The 26,790-nt window shown below is 43.2% G+C and overlaps 1 protein-coding gene across 1 annotated transcript in view; it reads left to right on the top strand.

Annotated features, from left to right (window-relative positions):
• Positions 1-1,061: 1,061 nt before the first annotated feature.
• Fam107b (family with sequence similarity 107 member B) overlaps positions 1,062-26,790 on the top strand; it is a 220,630-nt gene continuing 194,901 nt past the window's right edge. Inside the window, exon 1 of the mRNA XM_059263574.1 lies at positions 1,062-1,478. Within this exon, the coding sequence (XP_059119557.1) occupies positions 1,062-1,478 (417 nt within the window). The remainder of the gene's footprint in view (positions 1,479-26,790) is intronic.

Raw genomic sequence — 26,790 nt, 5'->3', positions numbered from 1 at the left:
TTGTGTATCTTTAGTTGGCCTAGATTTGCTATGTAGCACAATTTGAACTTGAACTTGGGGTGATCCTCCTGCCTCTGTCTCCTGAGTTCTGGGCTTAGAGGCATGTGCCACCACACTCAGCTCCATTCACATATAAATTGTTTGAAAAATGAAAGGGTCTACATGAACTGAAATTTATTTATTTATTTTTTAATTAGGCAACACATATACCCAATGGAATAGCACTTCAGACATGCGTAGTACCATCAGGAGCAAAGCATACTACATAATTTTAATTGTTAGTGTGCTCTTTTTTTTAGTGTTTAAAAAATAATCATAACAAAAAAATCAGGAACTTGATGGTAATAAAACAGAGTAATAAACACTCACTTATAGTTACTAGATCCAGCATGGGCCCTGAAGCTAGGACACTGTTATTATAGGAAGATTCAGGAAAGATCCAGAAAAGTCTTCATGACATTAAGTACGAACATGGATCTCTCTGGATGAAAGATCCAGTGTACCGTCTGTTTTAATAATGAAGCAGGTGCCAGGGTTGTGGCCTCTCACAGGGGTCTTCATTTGCCACAGGTAACTGGGTGGTTTCTGTTTTGTTTGGGTGAATAAATATTTGAAGGGGGAAACTGTAGAAGGTTTTGTGGCTGTTATGATGATATTGATACACGGGCTGACGCTGTTATGGCGGATGCTAACAGGCTACATTATCTTTATGCCTCCAAGGTAACCTGAAGCAGCTGTCCATTGCCTTGGCACTGGCTTACCCCTGAAGCGTCTGCCCTGCTGGGGACTGTAACCCGAGCCAACTGCCTGCCTCACAGACGCTGCTTTAGCTACAGACAGCAAGAAAGGAAGGAAGAGCATGAAATCCCTCAGATGAATACTTCCAAGAGGGACTAGATGCCGAGAGCCTCTCTCGGAGAGGATGGGCCGGCCATCTCCACTTCTACGTAGGGGCAACAGTCACTGGTGCGTCCTCTTCAGGCACGGGAACGGTTACTCGAAGGCAGCCCCCGGAAGACTTCCTTTTCTCCTTTGAGCTCTGCCATGCATCGCCGCAGGCCATGTCCACGTGGAAGGCGAGGCTCACCAAAAGCCTGACATTCCCATCTCGAAGGATGCACTCCTTTCCCTGCTCAGCTCTGCTGGCTTGTTTTGGTAACACCAGGGAGAATGCCGCCTTTGATCAGTCCAGCTCAGCTGATCCTCACTCCACCATCTATGTCCAGCCCACGGCCAAAGCAGGCAGGCATCCAAGTCGCCCCAAGGCAGAAGACGAAAGAGTTCCGGAGAGAAGGCGAGGTTCTGATATGCGCTCAGAGAGAAATGGCAGCGCCAATGGCGATAACAGCAAACACACCGTTGTCCAGCCTGCAGAGACCCCTGAGAATGTGCCCAGGTCCCTAAATGACGAACCAGACTGTGAAGCGGTAACTTTCCAGACATCCATCCCCAGACCGTCAATCATCGACATGCCGAAGGTGAGTGAGTTTTCCCAATGCTGTCACAGATGGGGAGGCGTGGGGGGGGGGAGCACTCTGCCGTGATTCTCAACCTTCCTACTGTTTCAACCTTTTAATACAGTTTCCTCATGTTGTGATAACCCCCAACTCTAAAATTATTTTTGTTGCTACTTCATAACTGTAAATTTCCTACTGTTATGAATTGTAATGTAAATGTCTGTGTTTTCTGATGGTCTTAGGTGACCCTTGTGAAAGGGTCATTGGACCCCACAAATGGGTCACAACCCACAGGTTAGAACCATTGGTCTACAGCATTATATTAAGTGAGTGAACAGAGATCTGGGGGTGTAGCTCAGTGGTAGAGAGCTTGCTTAGCATGCACCAGGCCATGGGCTCCATTTCCAGAACTGCCATAGAACAAAACATAAACAATTAAGTTTAACTCCATCGTTTGAACTCTTCTATTCTGAAATTGGGCAGATTTCACCAAACCCTGTCTTACAGCAATAATTTTTTTTTGCTAGCACCATTAAATCAATCCCCTAAAAAACTCAACAAAACCCAACATACTTGTTGAGTTTTCTGTGCATACCCATGTATAGATTAAGATATTTGTAGTAGATCTGAGTACACATCATGACCAAGTTCACATTAGCTACATGTTGAAGGGATGAAAGTTGCACTGCCTTGCTGAACTGGAAGCATGCATTCTGTTGAGTTAGTGTCAAGGACAAGGGTTGGTCTGATTTTCTGTTTGAGTGGTTTCTGTGCCACAGGGGATTGACAAACATTTCACAAGAGCCAACGAAACACAGTGGGAGTCAGTTCTCTACTTTTTCATGGGGGTCCAGGGATCAAACTCAGGTCATCAGGGTTGGTGGCAAGTGCCTTTTCTCACTGAGCCATGTTGCCTGTAAATTTCATGCTCCCTTAGAAATTTCAAAGGCAGCAGTAAGGGAAGCACATTGTGATAAAGGAGTCATGTGACCAAGATTATCCACTTATAGGAATTGAAAGCAACATAGGAGTAAGGTATATCAGAGTGATTCAAAATGAGGCTACAAGTTGGAGAAATGCCTGGAAAAGCCCACAAGGCCCAAAGAGAGGTCACTGGGATGCTACAGTCAGAGAAGTGAGGAGCAGTGGAAGCTTTGGGAATTTTGTGAAGAGCTGTGTCATGTACAGGATTTCATCCTGGGGTGGACTAGAGTTGAGAAGGCTAAAGTTAAGAAACCATTACAATAACGCAGTCCTGGGAATAGTCATAAAGAATCAGTAGGGGACACTATAGGCAGAAGAGGATGCAGAGGTTGATCATGGGATGGGAAAGTGATGAAAGGAAAACACCATGAAATTGAGGGCCAGAGTATGTGATAAGAGGGCATTCCATGGACAAGGCAATTGGGCATCTGTTGTGGAATATTATTTTAAGATGTGTGTTATATTCACATTTATGCTGAATTATGGAATATTTGTTTAATGATGCAAAGATATATTGCATTCTTTTATGTTGCATTTGTTTAACTCTGTAAAACTGTATTACTTTGCCGTCTAAAACACCTTATTGGTCTAATAAATAGCTGAACAGCTAATAGCTAGGCAGGAGAGAGAAATAGGTGGGACTGGTGGGTAGAGAGAATAAATAGGAGGAAAAAAGGAGGAGGGCTAGGAGTGAGAACAGGGGAAGGAGAGGAGGACCCAGGGGCCAACCACCCAGCTACACAACCAGCAATGGAGTCAGAAGGGAAGAAAGACATCTAGAATAAAGAAATGTAGAAAGCCCAGAGGCAAAACATAGAAGAGAAACAGGTTAAGTTAAGATAGAAAAGCTGGCTAGAAATAAGCCAAGCTATGGCCGGGTGTTTATAAGTAAGAATAAGTCGCTATGTATTTATTTGGGAGCTGGATGGCAGGCCCCCAAAGAGTAAACAAAACAAAACAAAACCCAACTCTATATGTGGTTCCAATGCTGAGAGCTTCCTGGTACAGACTTCTATAGTCTGCCGGTCTCTGCCGGTCTTTCTTCTCAACACATTACACAGAGGCTCTCATCTAACCCTTCGTGAGGTGTCACAGTCTCATGGGGCTCATTTTTCAGAGGAAGACATTGGCACTTGGCCAAGGCCACAGAGGGAGGAAGTGGCAGGCTCAGGAGTAGAGTCTCCTTCTCTCTGACTCCAAAGTCCACCCTTGAAATAGCATGTGCTTCCATTACTAATTATGCAGTGCTTGAGGACTTAGATCCAAATAGTCCTATATGAGCCCACTTCCTTTCCAGTTAAATTTGAAGTCCACCTGCGTGTAGATGGTGTGTATTTATGGAAATATACAGTTATATAAATGTATCAGCTGGGCTATGGCCTTCGGTTCAATCCCTAGCACTGTAATATGTACTTATAAATGCATACATGTGTCTGATTATAATGATTAGATTTAAAAATTTATTTGCGTAACATTTTCTGCCATGGTGTCAGGTGTGTAACACTGTGGAAAGGGACATTTTTCGTTTTCTGTCAGTGACAAAGCTTTGCTGATGGCTGTGGGGAACTTCTGATTGGAAGTGCCAGCGGCCTCTTTGTCACCTGGCGAATCTTCAGTGACTCGATTCCCCGAGGTGGATGATGAATGGGCTAGCTTTATTACAGTCGTGCCTGGTGGCAGACATATTTCCCCTTCAGGTGAACCGATTCTCCTCATCGTGGACGCTGCTTTGATAGCTTCGCATATAACAATATGAAATGGGGACAAACACCCCCCCCCCCTGCAGGCAGTGTGTGACCAGAGGGGAAGGAGGGTCATTTAAATCTGGATCGGCATCTAGTGTGAGAGGAAACGCTGGGAATCGTGAAATAAGAAACTAAGTAGAAATGAAGGGTTTTGTTTGGGGTAAAGACAGGCGTATGTGTCTATCCTGAGAAGTGACGTCAGGCCGGAAAGGTGGCTGGGCAGTAAAGGCCCTGGTTGCGCAGGGCTAACAACCTGCATTCATCCCCTGCATCACACACACACATGAGCACACAGACAGAAATCTTTGCTTTTAATTTAAAAAGTTATCTTTACCTTCTTTTCTTCTTTCTCACCTCTGTTGTTGGTGGTGTTTGATGGAGTCTCGCTATGTAGCCGCAGCTGGCCTAGAACTCGATAGGTAGGCCAGAATGGCTTCGAACTCTCTGCCTCTCAAGTGCTGGAATTAAAGGCATGCAGCCCCAAGCTTGATTTCAACATTGTGTGTGTGTGTGTGTGTGTGTGTGTGTGTGTGTGTGCGTGTGTGTGCTCCTTTTTTTCCTGTTTTATGCTTTGAATCAAGGGAAAAGCTTAGACTTGGAATATGTCTTATAGTTTGGGGTACCTTTGAATCACAATTTTTCTCCTGGTAGTGGTCTGTCTTACAGGAGAAGTATCTCCTAACTGATAGACTCACGCAGATCACAGAGTACAGAAATGCTTCTGTTTATTGCTTTAGCTGGAAGTTGCTGTGGTGGTCCTGTGTGAAGACAGCACTGGCCCCGGGGGCCATGGTGAATGCATAGCCCCTTAAGTTGTTTGCATTTCAGTGGGAGAGACAGGATGCAGAAGCGGGCAGTATCAGCAGACTGTGAGAACGCTCAAGCTCTGATGCCTTCCAGCTCAGGGGGCAGGATGGAAGGACAGGCCTTGAGAAGGTGGGGGTGTGTGCAGCTGGTAGGAGATTGAGAGAAGGCTTTCTCTCTACGCTGCACCCTTCCTAGGTGGTGCTTTATTCGGCTGCATCTCAGTACTATAGATAGAGTAAGAGAAGTAAGGGCTGGGTGTGGACTAAGGGCTTTAGAATACTTTCCAGGTTGGGGAAAGTCTTTTTATAGCCATCTTTTTATCTAGTTCTTGCTCTACGTGGGGGTACCAGCCTGACACAGGAAGAGAGAGTAATTGTGGTGAGGGAAATCATGCCTGGGTGTATTGTAACTAGAAAAAGTCAATTATGAGAAAATGAAGGGCAACAGGGTCCACCTTAGAATGACAATTGCATTTTGGAACAAGCTGGTTTGCAGTCAGACGCAACACAGCAACCAAGCCATCCTGCAACCTCACTGTTTTTCAGAGTATAGACCTTGGCTTTGCTGTCTTTGAGACAGCTATCTTCCTTTATCATCTTTATCAAAAACAGTCTTGGTACAGGTTTTTAAGAGCCAAGTATATAAATTAGAATGTCATAGACTTTGAGAATTAACTGTTATAGTTGGAGAGACCAAGCCATATGTCCTCTCTATTATGAAATTACAAGTAGGGACTGAGGAGATCCCTTGGTAAAGTGTTGGCTGCGTAAGTATGAGGAGCTGAGTTTAATCCCCAGGACCCACATAAAGAAGCCAGGCATGGTGGTGCACACCTAGAATCCCAGTGATGGGGAGGGAGAGACAGGTGGGTCCCTGGGGCTTATTGGTCAGCCAGCTAGTATAATAATCAAGTTCTAAGTTAGTTAGAGACCCTCTCTCAAAAAGAAGAGTAGATGCCTTGGCGTTATACCTCTGTCTTCCACATATGTTCTCACATACACATATACATCTGCATGCACACATGCATCCACATGTGCAGCAACATACAAACTTACAAGCAAAGATCAGATTGGCATGTGGGCATGTCTGTAGGGTATTTTCTTTTTGCTAATTGAAGTAGGAGGGCTCAGCCCACTTTGGGCAGTGCAGTCCCTGAGCAGGTGGGCCTGGGCTGTGTAAGAAAGGCAGCTGGATGTGAGCCAGGAAGAAAGCCAGGAAGTAGGGTTTTTCCATGGTATCTACTTCAGTTCCTGCCTTGAGTTCTTGCCCTGACTTCTCTCCGGGATGGACTGTTACATGGAAGTGTAAGTTGAAACACACACTTTCTCCCTCAGTTGCTTTTAGTTAGAGTCTTTTATCCCAGTAACACAACCTAACAAAGGCAGCATCATTGGGAGAAACTCTGTAAGGCTACATACTCATTTTTTTTTGATACAGATTAATTTCCTCTGATCCTTTTTAGAATGAGAGCGCCATCCTTTTCTAATGGGCCTGAAGTTCGAATACAACAGAACTTCAAGCTAGCTGTAAAAACAAATGCCCTATCGGAGACATTTCCCGCTGAACAGAAGATTTGACATGACCTTTAAGAAGCTTTGAGTTTGCATACTGAGTCACAGGCTTTGTGTGGCATTCTGGGTACACATAGATGTCATGATGCTTTCTTCTTATTCACACTTCTCGCCAAGCTCTCTTCTGTTACTGTTCCTGGTCCCTTTCTTCTCCCGAATCATGGCTTCTTCTGCTCTCCTGTTACATGTATTTCACTGCTCTATTTTTGTTTCTTCCCTCCCCCTTCCTTCTTCTTTTACTTAAATATTTTATTAATTCTTTTAGAATTTCATATAATATACTTTGATTATATTCATACTCAAATCTTCCCCCGACTCCAACCATTTCCTCCCAACTTCATGTACTCTTTTTTTTTTTTTTAGTTTATGTTGTTCATGTACTTCTAGGTGAGGGGATGGGGCATGGTGGGCCTCCCAGGAGCCACACTGTTAGAAACCTGACTCACCTTTCTTCACAAACTATGACTTGTCCATAGCTCCTCAGTTAGGGGTGAGGCTTACAAACTCCTTCCTACTCCGTACTAGAATGGTGCCTGGCTTGATCTTGTGTGAGTCTTGGGCAGGCAACCACAGGTGCTGTGAGTTCATGAGTGCAGTGGTCCTTCCTTCTTCTTTTCTTCTCTCCTCCTTCCTCTAAGATCTCATCCTCTCCTCTCACACTCCCCTTTCCACTTTCATATCACACCCATGCACACCCACACCCACACCCACACCCACACGTACACACAAACTTAAATCTAAAGTCTGCACATGAAAGAAAACATACGATACTTGTCTTTGTGGACTTACTTACTTTGCTTAATACAATGACCTCCAGTTCCGTCCACTCTGCCATACGTGTCATGACTTTGTTCTTCTTCACGACTGATAAAATTCCATTGTGTTCATGTACACCATGCTTTCCTATCCACTCCCTCGTTGATGGACACTTCAGCTGGTTCCTTTTATTAGCTATTGTATATATGCTGTGCAGCAATAAACATGGGTATGCAGATGTCTGTGTGCTGTGTTGACTTAGTGTTGTTCAGACTTTATATGCAGGGGTAGTATAGCTGGATTGTACGGTAGTCTTGTTTATAGTTTTCTGAGGAACCTGCACAGTGATTTAATAGTGCATAAGCTAACATTCCCACCAACAGCATAGAAGGCTTCCTCTTTCTTCCACATCCTGGCCAGCATTGTCACTTGTTTTCCTGGTGACAGCCATTCTGACTGGGGTGAGAGGGGAGCTCACAGTGATTTTAATGTGCCTTTCTGTGGTGGTTAAGGATGTTGAACACTTTTCCAAGCACGTATTTTTCACTTATATTTCTTCTTTTGAAAACTGTCTCTTCAGCTCACTAGCCAATTTAATGATTGGATGATTTAGATTTGAGGGCTTAATTTTTATGATTATTTATATATTCTAGGTATTAATCCTCTTGACATAATTTTTTTTAAATCAAAAGCAAATTACAGACTCACGCAATCATTGTAAGTGGTCTAGTTCCATTTTATGCTCCTGAGCAAAACAGCCATCTTTACTTCCTCAAACAAAGAGGATGCTTGAATGATGTAGAACAAATCTCATCCCATTTCATTTAAGCACTTGGTAATTTTTTATGCCAGGTTTCTACTTTCAAAAGATGTCAGGCATAGCGCAGGATTGTGTATGACATGCCTGTACACTCAGTCAGGAGTTTTCCTAGTCAGATATTCAGTTACATTCCAACTGGAAAACAAGAGAAACAGCTTCTTGGCTCCTCTGAGGCTGAAGTAAAATGAACGGTCCTCATAAAACCATGAAATTTACGTTGTACAGCTTTGGTTCTTGGAAAGCTTCCAGAAAAGACTCCAGAGGACAGCAAATATGTAGAACTCTCAGACATGTTAGAGCAGAAGGGAGGAGAGATTCCAAACTAAGAAATAACAGACAAGTGTGTAATTTAGTAAAAATTGAAAGTGCTGCTTTCAAGTGGGGCTACCACTGCTTTGAAATTCAGTTAAAAATGACACCCATTTACGCACAGATTGGCATGTCAGAGGAGAGGGGTACAGAGGAAGAGGTCAGCCCATGTTTGAGCAGTACCTATTTCCAGTTATACAGGGAGAATCTAATGATCCTTTTGTGACTAATTTGTACTCTTCCTTAATTTTTTTCCTCATGCTGGTCCTGAACTCATTACATAGCCAAGAATGACCTTGAACTCCTGATTCTCCTGCCTCTACCTGTAGAGAACTGAGATTCCAGATCTGTGCTGCCATACCAGTTTTATGAGGCACAGGGATTGAACACAGGCCTCCATGTATGCTGGGCAAGCACACTACCAACTGAGACACAACCTTGACATCCCCAACTCCAAATTTACAGAATGAATAAAAGGCAGCACTGTACTTTTTTTTTTTTTAAATAGGCAACACTCTTGACCATCTCACCAAAGAGCTACCAAGAAGATTCTAATTGACAAGACCCATCTCCCCAAGATTATCTGCATGTGTTTAGTTGGAATTTCTGTCTTCTAGAGTCTATAACCCGGAGTTATGCTTTAGCTGAAACTTTTCATTCCACCATTCCACTTGCTGAATCTGCTGGAAACTTGAACATGTCTTATGTTCCAGGAACCCCAGGGGCTAGCCGAATGAATGTGCTGTATCAATTATGGGAAACTGGAGAGGATTTTTTCCAGCTAAGGACTCCGTTAACCTGATCTGAACTCTCGTTCATTTTCCACTGTGTTCTTCCTTTCCAAAGAAAATACAACTCATTGACTTAACACTTTTTCCAACGTGCGCCTGACACACTTGGTTTTGTAATTCCGCACTGGGGGAAGTGAAAGGTTGGAAAATGGAGGCAATCAGAGGAAGGTGAAGCCTCCGCTGGAGCCATTGAGCTTGAGAGAGGAGGTGGGGATAGTCTCATTCTGGAAAGGCAGTGTGTGTCTACCGTGCTTAGTTAAATGGAAAATGACAGCTCAGAAGGAACCTAAGGCACAGGTGTGATGTGATGGTCTGTTATAAGGAGAAATTCCTCCTCAAGATGCTGCCTGCCTGGGAAAAATCAGACCATGTAACTTAAAATGTCAAATCTTGGGCTAAGGACATAGGCCATTTGGTAAAGCGATCACCTTCCAAGCTTGAGGACCTGAGTTCAATCCCTAGGACCCACTTAAAAATGCAGAGTGTGGTCATGCACTTGAAATCATGCAATTGAAATCAGGCTTGGGAGGTGGAGACAGGAGAATTCCTATGGCTTGCTGGCCAGCCAGTCTAGACTACTTGGTGAGCTCCAGGTTCAGTGAGAGATCCTGACTCAAAAGAGGTAGGCTGTGTTCCTAAGGATGAACACATACATATACTTGTATACATACACAAATACATGGATACATGGGAAACACATAAAATCCTCTAAAAATGTTAAGAATCTGGGTCTCCTTTAGTTTTTGTTACTTGAGATTAATGCACTCTTAGTTACTTCTCTGTTTCTGTGAAGAGACACTATAACCACGGCAGTTTATGAAGGAAAGCATTTAATTGGGAGCTTGCTTACAGTTTCAGAGAGTGAGTCCCTGACCATTGTGGGGAGCAAGGCGTCAAGCAGGAACGGTGATGGAGCAGTAGCTGAGAGCTTACATCTGATCCACAACCACAAGGCAGAGAGAGGGAGAGAAGGAGGGAGGGAGAGAGAGAGAGAGAGAGAGAGAGAGAGAGAGAGAGAGAGAGAGAGCGAGAGAGCGAGAGCGCACGAGAGAGCGAGCTAACTAGAAATGATGTGGGCTTTTGAAACCTCAAAGCCAAACCCCAGTGACACACCTCCTCCAACAAGGCCACACCTTCTAATCCTTCTCAAGCAGTTCCACCAACTGTGGACCAAGCATTCAAATACATGAACCTATGGGGACAATTCTCATTTCAACTAGCACAAACTTGTTTGCAAATAACAAACAAGAAGATTCTATTTTTGACATAAAACAATGCATATCTTTATGAATATTCTTTACTTATGTTTCATGTGTATACACATGTGATATGCATATATATATATGTGCACTCATATGTGTCATCACATATGTATGCATAAGCATTTGGTTGACATCAGTAATCTTTCTTGATTGTTTCTCACTTTATGCCTTGAGACAGGGTCTCTTAGTTAAACCCCAAGCTCACCTGTACAGGCTAGTCCAACTAGACAATTTGTTTTGTGGGTCTCCAGACTCTATTTCATGAGTGTTATAACTGAGCTGTCATGCTCACCCAACATTTTCATGGGTTCTGGGTATGTGAACTCCAATCTTATGGTTCTGGGGATCAAACTCATGCCTTAAACATGCTAGACAAATACTCTATCTACCACTGAGTGACACCTCCAATACCCTTAATAATATATATTTTTCAAATTTATCTTTATTTTATATGTGTGAGTATGAATCTTTTACCTGCATGTATGTCTATACACCATGCATATACATTTCCCTCAGAGGCAGAAGAGGGAGTTTGATTCCCCTGGAACTGGAGTTACAGACAGTTGTTAGCTGCCATGTTGGTGCTGTGAATCAATTAACTTTGAAAGAATAGTTAATGCTCTTAACTACTGAGCCATCTCTCTAGCCCTTTAATAATCTTTTTGAATATATGAAAAGACCAATCAGCCAATAAACCCAAAATCAAAGGACAGGCTTATGATAGAACGTCGTATATTCTTACCATTTAGCCTTTGTTTAGTATTGCCAGTATCTTTGTGAGCTACCCGTTTTTCTAGGAATTCATGAAAATAATTTAAGACAATATAGAAGGGGTAGAACTTAAGATCATTTTTCTTTGGAAGAATAAATCGTGTATCAACCAGACTTAAGACAAAAGATGAAGAAAATTTCATTTTCAAATGAACTCAGCCAGAGGAAATTGTGCCTTTCAACTCCCTAGTTAACTTCCTGTCTGCTTCATTGAAATTTGTTGCCTGAAACAAACTAAACTCTCTATGCTTTCGTTTTTCTATGAGTATAGTAGCTTTTATGATCCTAATACTGTGTCCAAAAGAGCAACTATTTGCACAGGATTTCAAGCATTCTAGGAGAAATACACAACATTAATAATACCGAGTGATATTTGCAACAGAAACAGAGGACAACAAGGGCTGTGTTCTCCTCATGATTTTAACAGCAAGTCAAGAAGCACACACCAATGCTGATCACACTAGCCAGGCACCGAGCTGTTTGAAGGACATGAGGACAATGGCAGGAGTGCTTTTACCATTTTCTCTCATAATTCTGGACTTTTGACATTTTGATTTTTTTTTTGATTTGCAGAGAACTTAATGTCCATAAAATACTTTATAGCCAATATTATTGAAGTATGAAATATATAATCTTGTACTTACATGGGCTACCTTCTAAAGTTGAAGGCCTAGTCAAGGACTTCTGTATCATGGCTAAGATAGGGTGTACTGGAAGGAGATATTCAGAACTCACAAGTTCTGAACTATTATTCAGCCCACCAAGGATCATTAAGTGTGTAGTGAGGGCCAGAATATTTGCATCTGCCCTGAAAACGTATAAAGGTTTGTTCTTGTCAGTATCCCCTAAAGAGTAAAATATTATATATATATAAAAAAAAATATATATATATGTGTGTGTGTGTGTGTGTGTGTGTGTGTATCAACCAGACTTTATATATACATATATATATGTATATATATATGTTTATTTCCCTTTCCTTTTCTTTCCATTATTTTTCTCTTGCTTTCTTTCTTTTTCTTTATCTCTTTGCTTATTTTTTCTCTTTCCCTGCTTTCTTTCCCTGTTTTCATTCTCCTCTTCTGCTATTTTTATCTCCTCTCCCCCAATTTCATCTCTCTTTTTTTTGAGACAGAGTCTGGCTATGTAATCCAGGCTGGCTTCAAACTTGTTATCCTCCTGTCTTAACCTCCAAAGTGCTGAGATTACAGGTATATGCCTCCACAATGGACTTACATAACAGTTACAGTGTGTTCAATAATAAGTAACCAAAGATGATTTGAAATCATCTTTATGGGCCAATTGGGTAGATTTTTGTGCAAATATTATGTACATTATATAAAGCACGTAAGCATGTTTGGATTATGGTGTCTATAGGTCATAGAATTCATTCTCTGTGGATATCAAAGGATGCCTGTAATAAGGAAAAAGTAGTTTGATTAAGCAAAAAACAAATAATTTCAAATAAAACAATCAACATGCTATTTCTTCCGTGCTTTCAGTAATCGGTGTCAAGTCTAACTTTGAAGTTTTAAAAGCCTGTGTTTGTTCCCAGGTCCGCAGACTGAGGGGGGCAGCACTTTCTGGTTGGCACTAGCAGGCTATGAAGAACAAAGCACTGCCTTTGCCTTTAGTTGCTGTTGTTAAGACAGCAGCCAGACAAACAACAGCCTCAATAACACTGTAATCAAGTGGCATTGAGTACTTGTCTCTACAGCTTGGGGTAAAAGGCGTTTATATGGTTATAGGCACTTGTTTTTTCTTCCCACCCAGTAAACTTTCCATGAACTTAAGTTTGATTATATGCCAGTGTCTTATCACAACCTCATATTTATTATTCTTGTCTCTTTCTTTTTCCTACTTCTTATTTTGGTTAGTATCAAAATCCATGTTTTCTTGAAATATTCAGAAGCCAGTTGCTACAACTAATTCTCCACTCTAAAAAGACTTTCTGCCTTAATCTACATTCAGTCACCACACATGACCGTGTACGCTGAGTAATTTATTTTCAAGTACATCTGTTTCTTACAGTTCTGGAGACTGGAAAGTCAATGGTCAGAGGAATGCATAGGTGACACCATGTTTGCTGGTGGGGACTTTTGCTTCTGAGGTGCTGTTGTGCATCACATGGTGAGCAGAGCACACATGTGTGCCCAATTGGCTTTTATAACAGCCCCTCTCTGAAAATAACCCATGAATATACTCACCCACAGATGACTTAATCACTTCAAAAAGATCTTACCTGGTTCTATTTCTCTTTCTGTTGTGCATGTGTGGTATGAATGCATGTGTGTATGTATGTTCACTTGTGTGTGATATCAGGTATCCTTGTCAATCACTTTCCACCTTATATGTTGATGCAGGGTTTCTCACATGAATCCAGATCACTGATTCAGCTAGTCTAGAGCTAGCCACTTTGCTCCAAGGATCCCCATTGCTCCTGGGTGCTGGAGATGCAAACTCTAGTCCTCATGCTTACGAAGCCAGAACTTTGTCTATTGAGCCATTTCCCTGGGTCCTGACCTTGTCTCTTAATACTTCAATTTAATATGGATTTTGGTGGCAACAGTCAAATCCTAGCAAGTCCTTTTGTTCTTCACTGTTGCATGTCTGGATTGACCTGCTTATACATGTACCTCCATAGGTCCCAGGTAAATCCCCTTTGGCAAGTTCTAAAGACTCTCTGTGGAATGACCCACTAAGGGAGCTTTGAACTCCCAGCTTATTCTCAGGAACACATGACTGACAAGTCTCTGGGCATTTCTCACCAGCGTTTTATTAGCACTGACACTGATATGCTCCTAGGAGCCATCTCTATCCAACTAATTGCTGAGTTTCCCCAACTAATTACTTGGGTAGGACTCAAACAGAAAACAATTTTCACCCAATCATTATTTTATCCAACAAATACTTACAAGAATACACTGCAAGTTCTCTTGAATGATCACATAGTCTCATTGGCTTCTTTAATAGTTTATCATTTGTTTTGTTTTTTTCCAGACAGAGTTTCTCTGTGTAGCTTTTGGAGCCTGTCCTGGAACTCACTCTGTAGACCAGGCTGGCCTCGAACTCACAGAGATTCACCTGCCTCTGCCTCCTGAGTGCTGGGATTAAAGGTGTGCACCACCAACACCTGGTCTAGTTTATCATTTGTAACTCAGGAGTCTCCCAAGAAACAGAACCAGTAGAATATATGCGGGGTAGGTGTGTGTGTGTGTGTGTGTGTGTGTGTGTGTGTGTGTGTGTGTGTGTATCACAAGAGAAGGAGGTAGAGGTGTTTTAAAAGCTTGACTCATATATTCATTTGGATTGACAAAGTCAAAAATCTACAGTGGGGTTCTGTTCCCTAGAAACTGCCCAGCCCCTGCTGTCTGGATACAGAGTGCTTTCTTCTTTTTTCAGACCTGCACTGATTGCTCTGAAGACCTTTAATTGATTGGATGACATCCACTGACTTTATTGATTGCAATCTTTCTTCCAGTCAACTGATGGTAGATGTTACCCTCCCCTACAAATTACCTTCCTAACAATCCTAGGTTACTGTTTGATCAAATACCTTGGTAGTATAGCCTGGCTAAGTTGACACCCAAGACTACTACTATAAAGCACTTGATAAAGGGAAAAGACTCTTGGATTTTGGATCCAGAAAACCTGAACTCCAGTCTCAAATTGCTAAATGGTTCTTAAGACCATTTCTTAAACATTCAGAGCCTAGTATTACTCTTTTGAAAATTCTTGGTAGAAGGGGCAATAGACAGGAAGTTTCCAAGGTAGTAATGTCCCATTTGGTTCTACAATTCTGAATCTTTTAAAATCATTCAGTATCCTCAATGTTTTTTCTTCCCATCTTAAAAAATGTGTGCCTCCTGTTGTAGACAAGGTGCTGGGCAATTGCAACCGTGTGAACAAGTGTCCACTGGGGAGGAGCAGATGAAAAATGAGCTTATAGGGTAACTGCTAGAGGCAGCAATCTTGAGGGAATTGATGTGGAAGGCTGAAGCTGAGGATGGCGCTGTAGCATTGTCGTCATAGAGCATCTGCTTGGAGGATCTGCCAGTCACTCCTGATTCTGTTACTGATAGCTCTTCTCTCTGACCCCAACCCTGAGCTGTCGCCACCGTGATGAGTGAATTTCTTCTCAAGGATTTCTCTAGTACCACCGAATCGTGTTAAGCTTAGCTTAGAGGTAAGCTGGTGTTAAGTACAACTTAGAGAAGGTCAAGGCACAAAGCCTATACATTTGCTGACTTGGTTCAGATGGCTGATTTCCTCTGAAGTATGCGGTTTCCTTCCCTTGGCAGTGAGAATATTGTCAGATATATTAAACTGTCACCACACTGGCTCTGAATCCATGCCTGGCCTCTGAGAGCAGAATCTATCTGAAATCTGTAGCTAGGAACCAAATCCAAGCCTTTGTGTTAAGAAACGTTTTTCATGCTCCCCAGGCCTGTGTATTATCTTTGATTGAGTAATTTTAAAGGAGGGGAAGCTGGTGAATTTTTCAGGCTATGATGGATTGCTGTAAGAAAAACAAATTACCCATCTGGTTACAGACACACAACAGTTGTGACGTCAGGCAAAACTCGCTTGTGTCTCAGATGCTCCAACTCAGATGAAGTATGATTGTTATTTAATTATAAAAAAATTAAATTATACAACAATTACTTGGTTGTTAAAAAGCCCAGTGTTAGAGTGGGGTTTACAGTGGTTTCTCACAGTGGCCCCAAGATGGCATCCAAGGTTCTTTCTGTTTTGTGACAGGTTCAACTGCTTTTTGAGGCTGGCTCCCTTCAACATGTGTGTGCATGGAGAGCTCAGCCTGTGCATATATGTGCATGTGTGTGCTCATGTATTTGTGTATGCACATGTTGATGTGTCTCTATGTAAATAGATTGGCATCTGTCATTACTTTTTTTTAACCATCTTTATGATGTCACACCTAGCTATTGAATTAGATAATTTACAGTATTATTAGCTTTATGCTTCTGGGGTACTTATGCTCTTAAAATTATAAAAGTTTCCCACCCATAACATTTTTTGGTATATAATATTCTGTTTGCATGGCTACGTTTTCTCTCATATGTGAAATACATATGTGTGTGTGTGTGTGTGTGTGTGTGTGTGTGTGTGTGTATAGAACACTGAAGTAGAAAGGGGGCTCTGAGAAAGGATAAAGAGATCTAAAGAGAAAAAATGAGGAGAAAAAAAGAGTAATGGAATATATATGTCCTGAAAACAGAAAGGGGGGCTACGTGGAGAAAAAGGACCAGCAAGGGGTGTGTGTGTGGAGTGCATGAGGGAGGGCAAATAAGAGGAAATACATATAACATATGTATGGAACTGTCACAATTAAATCCATTTGTTTGTGTGCTAATCAAAATAATGAACGTAATGCCAGAGTGAGACCGGAAGGACAGTTCAGTGGATGAAGTGCTTGTTGCAACAACCATGAGGACCTGAGTTCAACTCCCTAGAATCCACATGAAAGCTGGGCATGGCAATGTGTGTCTGTAGTCCCAGCTCTGGGGGAAGGGGCTGGAGATAGGTGGATTCCTGGAGCTTGATGGCCAGCCATTCTAGCAGGTAAGCTCCATATTCAGTGAGAGACCTTGTCTGAGAAGGTAAGATAGAGAGCAATTGAGGAAGATGCCCAACATCAACCTCTGATCTTCATTTACATGCCCACATGTGTGAGCACACCTGTGTACACATATACACATATGCATATACTACATACCCCTGTGTACATAAACATACATGCCAGATATTGCTAAACACATTGGTCAGATCATACATGGTAACGTAGATCACAGCATAAATTTCCTTCTATTGGTACTGGTTATTCGTATCTTATACCAAAACCCTTCTTATTCACAGGCGATAGTTACTAAAAAATGGTATGGTTCCATTGGTTCAAAGTCTTTGAGAAGCATTAACACTTTAGTCTGCATTTGTTTTTGGTTATTTTGCTTTATTTTTATTTAGACAGGGTCTTGTTCTATCCCCATGCTGGCATGAAACTCACAATCCTCCTGCCTCAGCCTCCTACGTGGTAGAATTATAGGTATGTATCAGCATTCTGGGCTCTGGTTTATACTTTCTGGTGGATAAGATCACCATAGCAACTTTTGAACATAAAGGATACAAATCTGGATCCTCCCAGGGACCCCTTTCCTTCTTCTCCCAGCTGAGTGAATTTGAGGGCCGCCTTTAAACAGCTGAGTAAGCACAGCGGATAAGGCTCTGAAGCCAGGTGGATGAGACAGGAAGAAGGTCATAACTCTTTGTTGGGTTTTTTCTTAGGTTGCCACAAAAACAGGAAAGATGGATGTCCAGCTGTTCAGAGCTGAGCTATGGTCAGTTTCTCTGCAAAAGTCCCATGCCCATGTAATGGGATGGCGGGAAAGCTGCAGGATGGGAGTCATATCAATCTGCCCTCACCTAGCAAGGCTTACAGAAGGAACAAGTTTCAAAAACATTGGGAATCCAGAGTGAGAGACTCTGTGGCCAACCTTCTGCCTGATGGCCTTCATCTTTCTGCAAGCCCCTTGCATCCCAGCAACTGGGGAACTCCCCAGCTCTGGGAACCACCTTTGACTTTGACCGTCTTTGGAAGCAGATGTGGGGTTCAGGGCAGGCTTAGAATTCAGTCTGGGTGACTTACAGCCTTCTCTCAAGAACTTCTCATCTTTGTTCTCTTGTCCTTCCAGCTCTAACAGCCGTAGGCCAGGGCATAAGATACCCAGGACCAAGTCTGTAGGCAGCTGGTCATGGTCTAGAGGACTGGGGATACATTAGGATTTCTTACACTTTCCCAAAGAACCTCATATACAAGTTCACTTCCTTACCCTGCTCTCTGGAGCTCTGTCCAATGCTGGGCATTTCTCATCGATTGCACTTCCCAGCCTTGGCTGCTCAGCTCCCAAAGGGGTGGAAAGGACCAGCTACGATGTCAGAGTGTGCTCAGTCAACTCCTCAATGTAGCCCTGTGTGGAAGAAATTATACAAACACTGAAGGGTTTCCTAAGAACATCCCCTAGTTTTCAGAGCTGAAGGAATTGCTTTAGAAAATCACATCTCAGGGCTTGTTTTGGAGCATCCTATTTTGGGGAAGGCTGGAGTGAGGTCTCTGTGTTTGGATTCCATCTCTCTCCAAGAACATTAGTACAGAAGGGAGGGAGCAGATATGCAAGGCCCTTGCGGACAGCTGGTGCCAGTGTCCTCTTCCTCCCTCTCATTATCTAGTGGATGCCAGCAGCACATGGGGCCAGGCCCTTCACAGATGTGCTGACATAGGGATCATGCTGGAGGCAAGCCTACAATGAATATTTGCAGAACTCGGGTAGGAATGATGACAAAGCTGAGTGTCAGCCACTTTCCCGTGCCATCCCTGGTTGCACATCACCCTGTGGGGTCTCTAATACACACTCAGCTACTCTTCCACTGCAGGTCCTACCTCCAGCGATCACATGCCTCTCCAGGGAGCCATTCTTTGGGTGCCCTTCCTGACAAGTGTACATACCGCTGTGTGTGGTCTACCAGGAGCACAGTGCTGAGGAAGAATGCACAACTCTGGTGGTTTGGCCACAGAACTTCTGGGTCCCAAGTACTAGGATTGTGATCTGGCAGGGGTAGGGGATGTTGAGTGGGTACTGCCATGAGGACGCCCGAAGTGGGGTTCTCTCCAGCAAAGTGTTGCAGAGACCTTGATGGTCTGGGTCCTAGGGCTGGATTCCAGATCTTGCAATTGCACAATCTCTGTGGGGCCACATGAGTGAGAGCGGCGTGCTGCTCTTTTGTAGGCTTGCATTTTGCACAGACCCAGATGTTCTTATGTTTGGTATGTTTGTGCTCCTCTAAAGTAGTCAAGGGAATTCTATTTTCATGTCTTTCCATTCTGATGAAGTTTCTACCGATTTCCCAAGTCTTGAGAATTGGCTTTGTCTACAGTGAGTACTTGTCTGGAAAGGAAGTATTCAGAAGGCTTCTGTGAAGGAGAGAAGTTCCACTTTGACAAGAAAGGCCTTAGGGAGACTACCAGTGGCTTTTCCTTCTGGTGTTGCCCCTCCGTAGCTTTTCTCTCCATTTTCTCTTTATCAGGGCAGTTCACAGCTATGTTTTGGAGTGGTCTATGTCCCTTGCCTTGACTATTCAAGGAGGTAAGGTGTGAGTCTTGTCCATGACTATTTGATCCCGTCCCCGACACATTTACAGTGTCACAAAGGCAGCTTTGGAATCATGTCCTGTCTCAAAAAGAGTGACTAGGTCTGGAGAGTTAGCTCAGTCTGGAAAGCGCTTGCTTTGGGAGCATGAGGATTTGAGTTCGATTCCTCAGAACCCACATTAGAAAGCTGGGCATGGTGCCATGTGCTTGTGATCCTAGCACTGGAAAGGCAGAAACAAGCAGATCCTGGGGCTTGCTGGGCTGCCAGCCAAGCCTGCCAGGAGCATTCTAGGCCAGCGGGAGACCCGTATCTCCTATTCCACAGACTTGACCATCCCTGGAGCATATTACGGAGTAGGAAGTGGACTTTGATTGTGTCTTAGTTTTCATAAAGCCATTCTGTCACTCACTTGACCAGGGAAATAACTGCATGCTGAAGTATGTGGCTTTACTAAATAGATGATTTCACAGTCTCACTGTCATCTGCAGAGTAGAGTCGAAGCAGGTCGAGGGATGAGGTACCAGGCGCTCAGATGCCAGGTAGTTTGAGAAGAGCATGGGGGTGACAGCGAAATGCTGGGGCTGTCAGAGGAAACAGTGCATTTGGTCACGTGGGCAGGAAATGACCTTCACATCAGCCACTACCCCTCAGTGTCACTCAAGTTCAGCCTCTTCTGATAAGCTAGCTTTTAAGAGACTGGCAGACAACAAGGTCTGGGTTTTTGTTTCTTCCTAGTGGCATTGTTCCATGGCTTACAAACCCAGCCATTTCACCTCAGTGATTCCTCCTTTCCAGAAGGCTGGCTGGACCCAAGCTCCCTCTGTTTGTCTCATCTGGTGCTAAACTCAGAGTGTACCAGATAACACGTGGGTCTTGACTATGGCACACACTTGGGATCCTTTTCTTATTTTAAGCAAGTCACACTTGATCCCCAAGGCATAGTCGGATCTATTCTTATGTCCTGCTTTGAAAAAGGACAGGGGTAAAATCCAGGCCAGATGGCACTTGAGCAAGCAGGCCACATGATCCCACTTGGGACTATTCAGGTTTTGAGGGCCCTGGAAATTTACCTAGTTTGCTTTGTGCTATATCTTGGTTAAAAGCTGTTCTTTGGCATTCTGAGTATCAGGGACAGAATGATCAGGATGCTGAGGAAATGGGCTAATATCTGGGAGCACCACCTCAAACCATGCTGCAGAACCAGCCCGGGAAGACAGCTGCATTGACACTGCAAGTGTATACACTGCAGCTGAATCCTTGGACTCTGGGGCCTTTTAGACAAGTATCTCTGTGGTTGCTAGCATGAGAATACAAACATGCTTAGTGGGCCGTTCCCAGTTCTATCTACCTTAAACTGCAAGCTTCTCATTCAGTCTTGGGGATGGGCCACGCATCTTAGCTATGAGGTCCAAGGATGTAGAGATGGGAAAGAATGGGATGTTGAGCTATTTCTTCAGCATCCTTGACCTCAGTAGGCTCTGTTGCCTCCTGAAACTTTAAAGAGAAATCCTCTAGACATAAGAGGAAGGAACAAATAATGGTTGTTCAAAAGAATGACCGATACCCATCATTCTCCAATAGATCTATCCTTGACCTCCATGTACTGATTCCCAGCTTAAGGACTTCTACTCATTCAATGTATACCTATAAGCACCTTAGAGTCAGTCACTATGATTTTTTCTGAGAATCACCACTTTCTCATGAATCCAGTAATCTAGTTGGGAAGTTGTGCAAAATAAAATGGGACAGTGAGTTTATGGCAGGACTATACCCTGAGATATGTCATCAGAGGATGTGACATGTAAATGGAGTCTAGATGGGTAAGTGGGAATTAATTGTCATGGTATTGGAGTGGGTAGGGGCTCAAGAGGAAGAACTGTGGCTAAATATGGTTGTAAAATGAGACCTTGGAATGGAGGGACAAGGCAGAGACACACCATAAGAGCTTTCCATGCCCTACTGAGGAGTTTGGATTTTATGTCTAAGATTATGGAAAAATCACTGCTAAAAATTTAAGACAAATCATGTTATAGATAATGCTTTGTCATGGGAAATAAACTGCATAGGACCCACCACACTACAGGTGAGCAGATAAGTCAGCAGGTAATTGCAGAGATTTGGGAAAGAAAGATTCAAGAATGATATGATTTCACATGGTAACTGGCTAATTGTGGGATGTAAATGAGGGAAAGTCACATGTAAGATGAATTGCTAAATGGTCTTATTAATAAAAAACTCAGAGCCAGATATTGGGGTTAAAACTGAGAGATCAGAGGAATAGGACAAGCCACAGCCAACCTCACCTCACCAACTCCTCAGCCTCCAGAGAGACCTACTTCCTGTATACCCACATCTATATGCCTTTCTGTCCCTGCCCTCTTACTTCTTCACTCTGCCCAGCTATATCACTTTTCTCTTTCCATCCAGCTCTATCACTTCCTGTCTGTCTGTACAGACCTCCAGACCTCTATGGTTAACTCTTTAATCCCAGACCTGTACTACTGGGATTAAAGGTGTGTGCCACTGTGCCTGGCTCTGTTCCCAGTCACAGATGACAGCTAACTCATTGCTTGGGCACCTATGTGGAGAGTGACATTAAACTTAGGGAAGAGAAGATATATTTAATTTTGGAAGTATTGGTTTTGAGATGCCTATGAGGATAAATTGGAGTAGGGATAAATTACAGGCAGAGGGAGCTATGGACCAGAACTTCAAGGGAGTAGACTAAGTTGGGGTTGGAGGCTGGAGTTTGTGGGGTTAACCTTAAAGATTAACTTGAGCGGATTGAGAGAATGGGTAAAGCACACCTCTGGGTGTGTCTGTGAGGGCATTTCCAGAAATGATTGGCATGGAAACTTACAAGGAAAGACCCACTCTGAAGTGGGTAGCATTGTCCAATAGACTTGAAGGCCTGGGCGGAACAGAAAAAGGAAGAAGGAAGAGAAACAACTTATCTAACATTTAACAAATATTTAGTGAGCAGCCTCCATATTCTAGGTACTGTTTTTGGGTCCATCAGTGAGTGAACTAGACAATGATGACTAATCTCATGAAACCCAGAATCTCTGGGTGAGCATAATAGCTAGACAGATAGACAGATAAAATATTTATAAAATTCCCAGGGAAAAAAAAGTCAAGATAAAAGAAATCTCTATTGCATGGGAATCCCTATTACATGACATGTGATTGACATGTTAAATGGAGTGTGTGTGTGTGTGTGTGTGTGTGTGTGTGTGTGTGTGTGTGTGTAGGGAGGCTTCAAACTAACTCTCTAAATGTTACCACCAGCTTATTAAATTAAAGTCATTAATGAGAAAGAAAGGCATGTTATGTTGCTTAGAGAGAGTTTTAACAACAAACAGGATCCATAACACACACTGTTAAGCTGTCTGATGTCAGAACAATTACAGTGTCTTGTGCTGATTTTCAGCTTCTGTTCACTGCCTCTGCATCACTATAGCAACAGTTACAATATGGCTTCTGGATGGTTCTGCAGCACTTAATTCCTGGGCAATATTTATTTAGAAAGGTGAGGAATTATGTGGGGAAGACAAAAAAAGGTAAATACTGTCTTGTTAAATGCAACCTCCAAACTAAACAAAATATGGGGTGAAGGCCAGTAATTCCAGCTACTCAGGAGGCTGAGGCAAATTGCAGACTTCTTGATCAACTTAGTGAGATCCTATCTCCCCACACAAAAAAATTCTGGGGCTGTATCTCAGTGGTGGAGTGCTAGTCTCACATACAGGACGCTTTAGGTGTAATTCTCAGTATCAAAAATTGATAAAAGTCAGTTCTGGGACCAGGGGTTGATAGGTTCATAGGGATTATATTTAAATTGGTTTTTCTGGGATCCCAGACCTGGAATTTGTATTTTAAGTGGAAAAAGTTTCCCTTGGTCCCTCCTGGAGATATTGAGACCTGTGCTATCTCTACTTGGTGTTTCTTTTCCTCAGACTTCCTTGAGGGCTATTCTGATAGATGCTATCCAGCCTAAAGCATGGGCTTCTGCCTGCCTCATTTCTTACTTCCTGGTATGGCAGACAATCTCTCTCTCTCTCTCTCTCTCTCTCTCTCTCTCTCTCTCTCTCTCTCTCTCTCTCTCTCTCTCCTTCTCTCTCTCTGTCTCTCTCTCTCTGTCTCTCTCTCTCTCTCCTCTTTGAGATGATAGCTTTCAGTTATTGTTAGTTCATGACACCAGGACATATCCATTTCTTGGTATCTTGCATTTGCCTTGTTCCCTGAACCAGGCTACTCCAGCAATGTGCTCAGGGCCTCGGCTGCTGCCCTGGTCTTCTCTTCCCTCTTTTCCTATCTCACTGTTATCATCTCAAGCCCTCAGCGAACACCTCATTTTAACCACCACATTGCCCACTACATTTCAGACTGCCGCTGCCATGGAGATCTCCTTGCTTGTGCTGTTTGCTCGTTGGGAATCCCTAATATCTCTTGCTTGATTATTCTCAGGACTTAATCGATGCTCTTAAGAGTTTCATCTATCGTTTCTCAGGCACTATCGTGGTTTGAATGAAAATGGCCCTCATAGGCTCAGAGGGAGTGGTACTATTAGGTGTGGCATTGGTGGAGTAGGTGTGTCACTAGGGGCAAGCTTTAAGGTTTTAGATGATCAAGCCAGGACTGTAGCAGGAATCTTAGAGGGTCTTGTTAATAAAACAAACCTGAGCCAGGTATTGGGGTGAACTGGAAGATCAGAGAACCAGAACAAGCCACAGCTAACCTCACCTCGCCGGATCCTCAGCTGGTCTTGTTTCCTCAGACTGGAAGCCTCTGTGTCCTCATATCTGAATGGCTCTCAGCTGAACTGTGTTGCTAGAAGCATGAAAGCTTAACCAGCCAAATGCTTCTAGTTTCTGGTCCTCACGCCTTATATATCTTTCTGCCTTCTACCATCACTCCCTGAGGCCTGGGATTAAAGGCTCACTTCTTGGGATTAAAGGTGTGTGTCACCATGCCTGGCTGTTTCCAATGTGGCCTTGAACTCAGAGATCCAGAGGGATTTCTACCTCTGGAACGCTAGGATTAAAGGTGTGAGTGCCACCATTTTCTAGCCTTTGTATCTAGTGGCTGCCTGTTCTCTGACCCCAGATAAATTTATTAGGGTGCACAATATTTTGGGGAACACAATACCACCACACAGGACCAGTGTCATTTTCTTCCTGCTGCACTTGGATCCAGATTTAGAACTCTCAGCTACTTCTCCAGCACCATGTCTGCCTGTGTCCCACCATGCTTCCTTCCGCGATGATATGGATTAAACCTCTGAACTGTAAGCCAGCCCCCAATTAAATGTTTTCTTTTATAAGAGTTGCTGTGGTCATGGTGTCTCTTCACAGCAATAGAACCCCTAACTAAGACAGCCACCACACTGAATTTTCTCTTAATACCTATTAAAAGTTTTTCCTCTCTTTCTAAAAAAAATGAACTTAAGATTGCTTAAGCTAAAAGGTTAAACGTTATGAAATTGTCCTGACTTATTAACAAATCATCCTGGAGACAGACTAACTCTGGCATGTGAGAAATACTATCATCAGGGTCCCATTAATCATTTTTAAATAGATGTTATCATTTATAGTAGTGTTAAGTTTATAGAAGATTGGTTGAAAACTATAGCAAGTTTTCATTTTTTCATCATATCAGTTCTCTCCCTTCCTTCAGTTTCCCCTATTATTAGTATTGGCATGGTACATTTATTATGATTAAACTGATCATATGATTACTGACTGAAGTCGATAATCATGTCAGGGTTAAGGCTCCATGTTGTGTGATTCTGAGGGTTTGGGCAAATGTGTAAATGTCATGTATCTCCTGTGACAGTACTGTGTACAACACTCACACTGCCCTAAGTCTGCCAAGTTCCTCACATCCTTCCCTGACCTCCGTTTTCTTTGTGTAGCTCAGTGTTTTCCAGAATGTCGTATAGTGGTAACTGTGCCGTGTGAATCTTTTACTTAGCCTTCTTCTTTTACTTTGCTTGTCTACTTTCTTTCTCCCCGTCTCCTCCTCCTCTTCCTCTCCCTCCCACCTTCCCTCCTGCTCTTCTTCCTAGGGCCTTGTACCTAATAGGCAAGCACTCTAGCATTGGGCTACATTCCAGTCCTTTTTGTTTCTTCATTGTATAACAAGGCCTGCCTTGAACTCGCTGTGATGATTCTCTTCAGCCTCCTAAGTGCTAGGATCTCAGGTGCTCACCACCACACAAGGCAGCCATTTTTTTTAATACCTGAATAATAGTCCATGGATCCACTCAGCTGTTGGAGGATAGCTTGATTGCTTCCAAATTCTGAACAAAGCTGCCACCAGGATCCGAAGGCAGGGTTTTGTGTGGGTCTCAGTTTATGGTTCATTTGGGTAAACATCAAGAGACGCTGTTGCTGGCTTGAATGGAAAGCCTGTGCTAGCTCTGTAAGAGACTCCTAAGCTGTGCTGAAAATGATTCTGCCACTTTCCACTCCTGACAGTAATGAACGAGATGTCACTTGCTCCACATCCCCACCAGCATTTGGTGTCATCCGTGTTCCACATCTCGGCCTTTTGGCTGAGTCGGTCCTGGACCAGACAAACTTTGGGCCAGTTGGACATCTAGTGATGTTACCAGGACCCTCTCTTACTCAGTTGTCCTTTTCTTCCTGCCTTAGCTGCAGGATTGTGTTACGGATATTTACCTCAGTGTATCTCTAAGTGGCTCTAGGAGTCTTTCCAAATTCCTGATCCACGAGACTGTGAATGAAATAGTTGCTTTGAGCCACAGTTTGGGGCTGCTTGTTAGGATGCAACTAGTGTAATGATACCACCCATGGGAACTTAGCACACGGGCCCAATGGGCGTAATGCATCCACTCACTTGGCCATGCAGACTCCTTGACACTGGTCCTGCAGGTGGTCCTAGAGGTGCTGTTGACCTGGTTTTGCATTTCCTCATCTAATCTCACTCCTCAGGTGATGCGTGATGTGCTTCGTGCTTCGGCCATGCAGAAACAGGCTTCTGCTGAGACTCCCCAGGGAATCTTTGGGAACCGAAAAGGCCCTGTGTAGCTGGAGTTTTCCTGCCTGGCCCACAGTCAGGACAAATCTCTTTCACCTGCCAGTCCCACAGCCGTGTGCTCAGACCCGACCAAGTAAACACAGAGACTTATATTGCTTACAAACTGTATGGCCGTGGCAGGCTTCTTGCTAACTGTTCTTACAGCTTAAATTAATCCATTTCTATTAATCTATACCTTGCCACATGGCTCGTGGCTTACCGGCATCTTCACATGCTGTTTGTCATCATGGCGGCAGCTGGCAGTGTCTCTCTAACTCAGCCTTCCACTTCCCAGCTTTATTCTCCTCCTT

The sequence above is a fragment of the Peromyscus eremicus genome, chromosome 5 (genome assembly GCF_949786415.1).
Source record: "Peromyscus eremicus chromosome 5, PerEre_H2_v1, whole genome shotgun sequence".
Classification (NCBI taxonomy): Eukaryota; Metazoa; Chordata; class Mammalia; order Rodentia; family Cricetidae; genus Peromyscus; species Peromyscus eremicus.
The sequence above is the reverse complement of the archived record's forward strand: the minus strand, read 5'-3'. Positions and strand labels throughout refer to the sequence as shown.